Here is a 4,767-nt window from a genome sequence, read left to right on the forward strand (position 1 = left end):
TCTTGCCTGGAAAATCCCATGGATGGAGGAGCCTGGTGGGCTGCCGTCTATGGGGTCGCACAGAGTCGGACACGACTGAAGCAACTTAGCAGCAATAGCAGCAGCAGCCTCTCCATTCAAAGAGAAAACTGGATGGGAGCCCACCAGTCCATGGGGTTGCTAAGAGTCAGACACAACTCAGCAACTTCACTTTCACTTTTCACTTTCATGCACTGGAGAAGGAAATGGCAACCCACTCCAGTGTTCTTGCCTGGAGAATCCCAGGGACTGGGGAGCCTGGTGGGCTGCCGTCTATGGGGTCGCACAGAGTCGGACACGACTGAAGCGACTTAGCAGCAGTAGCAGCAGCAGCCTCTCCATTCAAAGAGAAAACTGGATGTAAATAAGGAGTCATGTTAGCTGATTTGGCTTCTTGTTTTTGTAAATAACTTCATTCATTTATTTTTGGCTGTGTGTGGTCTTCATTGCTGCTTGGGCTTTTCTCCAGTTGTGGCAAGTGGCAATTATTCTGTAGTTGTGGTGCAAAAGCTTCTCATTGCAGTGGTTTCTCTTGATGCAGAGCGTAAGCTCTAGGACCCTTGGGCCTCCTTACTTGTGGCATATGGGCTCACTAGTTGTGACTCCCAGACTCTAGAGCACAGGCTCAATAGTTGTGGTGCACGGGCTTGGTTGCTTTGCAGCATGTGGGATCTTCCAAGATCAGGGATCAAACCCATGTCTCCTGTATTGGCAGGCAGATTCTTTACCACTGAGCCACCAGGGAAGCCCACGATTTGGCTTCTTTGCTACCAAACCAGAGAGTCAGATAACCGTGACAGCAAGAGAACCTCTTATGTTGTTGCAGGAAACGCTGAAATAGACACGGACAATGGCTGCAGCACATACACCCTCGTGGCCAATGGGACTCAGTGTCCGAGCGGGTCGTCTGGAACGACAGTGGTCTACACGTGTGAGTTCATCAGTGCCCACGGAGCCAGAGGCAGAAAGGACATAGAAGTGACATTCATGTCTGTGGGTAAGGACTCTTTCACTAGCATTTTTGGGCTTGCCCTTCAAACCAGGGGCTGCCAGTGAACTGGGAACATCCATGAGCAGTGAAGCCGGGCCTTCCCTGGTTGTGAGATGGTGGTTGGGGTAAATCACACAGTGGGATTTGCATCTCTGCCATTTAAATTCACAGGAATTCCTTACAAGGAAGGGTAAGAGTAGGAAAAAGTGGTTGCAGGGAAGGAACCGCCTACGTTGTACTGAGAAGGCAAAAAGCTGAAGTAGGTTTCACACTCAGATTAGTCACTGAATAAGGAAGGAATCCCATGGTCTAAGAGTCAGACACAATGGAGCGACTTTCACTTCACAAGGATAATGCCCCTTATCTCCTACTTTTTCTCCCATAATCCCATTCTCCCTCTCTTGAATTGCAATAGCTTGGCTCACTCCCCACCATCCTTCATTCCCCCCTTTTCTCTCCCATTTTATCTTTTTCAGAGAGAATGCAGCAGAAAGCTTTAGGAGTCTGGTATTTCCTGGTTATCTTACAGTTGTAACAAGTGTTTGTTTGTTTTCAATTAATTCTAGGACTCTTAAAAGTATCGTTTCTACTGCTTATATCTTAAAGCATTCTAACTTCACCCCTATATCAGACATTTAAAACTTTCTGCTGCATTCTCTGCAAAAATTGGGCAGGCAAACATGTTTTTGTGCCCATGATACAAAAACAATTTAGATAAATCATCAGTCCCCACTTCTGAACAATTTGGGTGTCTCTACTTCTCAGTCCAGATATAATTATTTGGGCAGTGTAACTGCTGTGATCCCTCTGCTTCACAAGTCGTTCCAGAAACCACTCATCTGCTTGGTAAGCACCGACTGGGTAGTGGACCCAGTGCTGATGCTGGTGGCGATGTGAACAAGGACACGCATGAGAGGGTCCTGCTCTTAAGGAGCTCACATTTTCATGGAGAAGAGATACAAAAGAGAGAAATTAAAATACACCATGGCATTTTAAGTTATTTCGAAAGAGTAGAAAATGATACGGTCATAGGAACTGAGCCATTGAGTTTCCCTTGAGGTACCTGGAAGAGGTTGGAGGGGAACTGAGTTAAGTCAACACTCTTAAGTTTGCAACCTTTTGCCCTGCTGATCATTAGGAGATAATTCCAGCCACAAAGGGGAAGTGCGCGAATCCCAAAGGCTTGTGATGGAAATGAGTACAGTTCAGAGCACCACCAAGAACAGCCTAGAAACAAGTAAAGCCCAGGAGCAGCAAGGTACCAATGCCGCGTTGACCCCAGTAGAGTCAGGACCGCTCATGCTTTCTGTCTCCATGTGAAATTTCACTCTATGTGGACGTCACCAGAAAGACTAAACATTATACTTGTTGTTGGTTTTCTTTTGTCTGTTTTATTTGCATTCTTTTAGCCAAGCTAAACATAACCCCGGACCTAATTTCTGTTTCTGAGGGACAAAGCTTTTTTATAAAGTGCATCAGCGATATGAGTAACTATGATGAGATGTACTGGAACACTTCTGCTGGAACTAAAATATACAAAAGGTTTTATACCACGAGGAGGTATCCTGACAGAGCAGAGTCGGTGCTGACAGTCAAGACCTCAACCAGGGAGTGGAATGGTGAGTGAAAGCCCAGATACCCTGCACCCTGGTTCTGGGACCCCTAGAAATACACTGGAATCATTGCCATCCATGGAGGGCCTGGCCCGAGCCATGCCTGTGCCAGCCACTCTGCACGTCATACGTCATCACTCAATGCAACGGCCCTTTGGGGGAAGATGTCACTATTACCATTTTACAGATGCAGAAAATGAGGTTCAGCGAGGATAATAAATGTGCCTAAGTTTCCACAACTTAAGTTGTAGAGGAAGAATTAAAACTGGTCTCTGATTCTAGAGCCTGTGCTTTGCCGTTGAGAAGATTTTTTGTTTTAATTTAACTATAGTTAATTTACGATGTTGTGTTTAGTTTCAAGTGTATGGCAAAGTGATTCAGTTTTGTATATTTATATGCTGCTGCTGCTAAGTCACTTCAGTCGTGTCCGACTCTGTGTGACCCCATAGACAGCAGCCCACCAGGCTCCCCTGTCCCTGGGATTCTCCAGGCAAGAACACTGGAGTGGGTTACCATTTCCTTCTCCAATGCATGAAAGGGAAAAGTGAAAGTGAAGTCGCTCAGTCGTGTCCAACCCTCAGCGACCCCATGGACTGCAGCCCACCAGGTTCCTCCATCCATGGGATTTTGCAAGCAACTGGAGTTGGGTGCCATTGCCTTCTCCGTGTATATTTATATATATATATATATATACACACACACACACATATATGAAGATATCATGTATATGTGATATATATAATCCCCATGTAATCACATATAATCACTTATATATGTGATTCAGTTTTTTATATGAAATGATTCAGTTATATATATATATACATATATATGTTTTTTTTTTTAATTCTTTCCCATTATATGTTATTATAAGATATTGCACATAGTTCCCTGTGCTATACACCAGGTTCTTGTAATTCATCTATTTTATGCATTAGTGGTATGCATATAATTCCAAACTCCTAAGAGGATTTTTTTTTCAAGTATTTTTACCACACTCTTGTTTCACCCAACTGAGGTATAAAAATTCTTCCTAAAGGTTTTATATGCCTGGTTCCAAAAGAGGAAAGAAAAACGTTTTTGTTTTCTACTTATCCCTGCTGCTAAGTCTCTTCAGTCGTGTCCGACTCTGTGCGACCCCATAGATGGCAGCCCACCAGGCTCCCCTGTCCCTGGGATTCTCCAGGCAAGAACACTGGAGTGGGTTTCCATTTCCTTCTCCAATGCAGGAAGGTGAAAAGTGAAAGTGAAGTCGTTCAGTCGTGTCTGACTCTGAGCGACCCCATGGACTGCAGCCTACCGGGCTCCTTGGTCCATGGGATTTTCCTGGCAAGAGTACTGGAGTGGGGTGCCATCACCTTCTCCAATACTTATCCCTAGATACTGTTTAAGTTGAGAGAAAATGCAAATTTTTGGAAGAAAAAGAAATTTGATAGGATCCCTTCAATAATAATTGACATTTCTTGAGCTTCTGTTGTGTGATAGACATTGTGCTAAGTATTTAAGTACATGAATTAATTTAAAACAATAAACCTAGAGGAGAGTGTCATTATCATCTCCATTCCACAGATGAGGACACTGGGGCCCAGAGAGGGTAAGAAACTTCCTGAGATTATGCATGCATCTGCTGAATGGCAGAGCCGAAGGGAACAGGTGACTGGCTCGAGGCCAAGAGTTCTGTTTTTTGGGGGGGTGGGGAGGCTGCACTTGTGGGATCTTAGTTCCCGGACCAGGGATTGAACTAAGCGTGGCGTCTTAAACACTGGACCACTAGGCAAGTCCCCAGAAGCCAATTATTAACTACTTTGTTCTAAAGCTTTTCATGAATGATAGGCTTAATCAGTCCAGATCCTGTGAGTTCCAGGTTGTCTTGATTTTTTCCTGTAAGGAAGGCTTAGGCAACACTGTAGAAATAACTGCTTCTCGTCTGGTTGGACTTGATGGATACCATCAGAAATGGGAAATATTCCCATTTCTCCTATGCCAAGCTCATACTTGCTCTGCCCAATAGCCCTTTCCGACTGTCAGACAATATTGAACTATTAAACAGTCCCACTCAGGTTCTAAAAAGCATCTGTTCTCATCAAAATTGACTACACTTTTCTATTCAGTGTAAAGTTTCTTTCCCTCCCTCCCAATGGGAATTGG

The 4,767-nt window shown here is 44.3% G+C and overlaps 1 protein-coding gene across 5 annotated transcripts in view; it reads left to right on the forward strand.

Moving 5' to 3' along the window:
- GPR116 (G protein-coupled receptor 116) overlaps positions 1-4,767 on the forward strand; it is a 113,511-nt gene that overhangs the window by 89,939 nt on the left and 18,805 nt on the right. For 3 of the 5 annotated variants that reach the window (XM_010863055.1, XM_010863054.1, XM_010863056.1), the window contains exons 11-13: positions 845-1,015; positions 2,148-2,267; positions 2,419-2,628. In XM_010863055.1, coding sequence (XP_010861357.1) covers positions 845-1,015; positions 2,148-2,267; positions 2,419-2,628 — 501 coding nt within the window. The remainder of the gene's footprint in view (positions 1-844; positions 1,016-2,147; positions 2,268-2,418; positions 2,629-4,767) is intronic. The other 2 variants (XM_010863057.1, XM_010863058.1) reach the window with 1 other exon arrangement.

The sequence above is a fragment of the Bison bison genome, unplaced genomic scaffold, assembly GCF_000754665.1.
Source record: "Bison bison bison isolate TAMUID 2011002044 unplaced genomic scaffold, Bison_UMD1.0 scf7180017864487, whole genome shotgun sequence".
Taxonomy (NCBI): domain Eukaryota; kingdom Metazoa; phylum Chordata; class Mammalia; order Artiodactyla; family Bovidae; genus Bison; species Bison bison.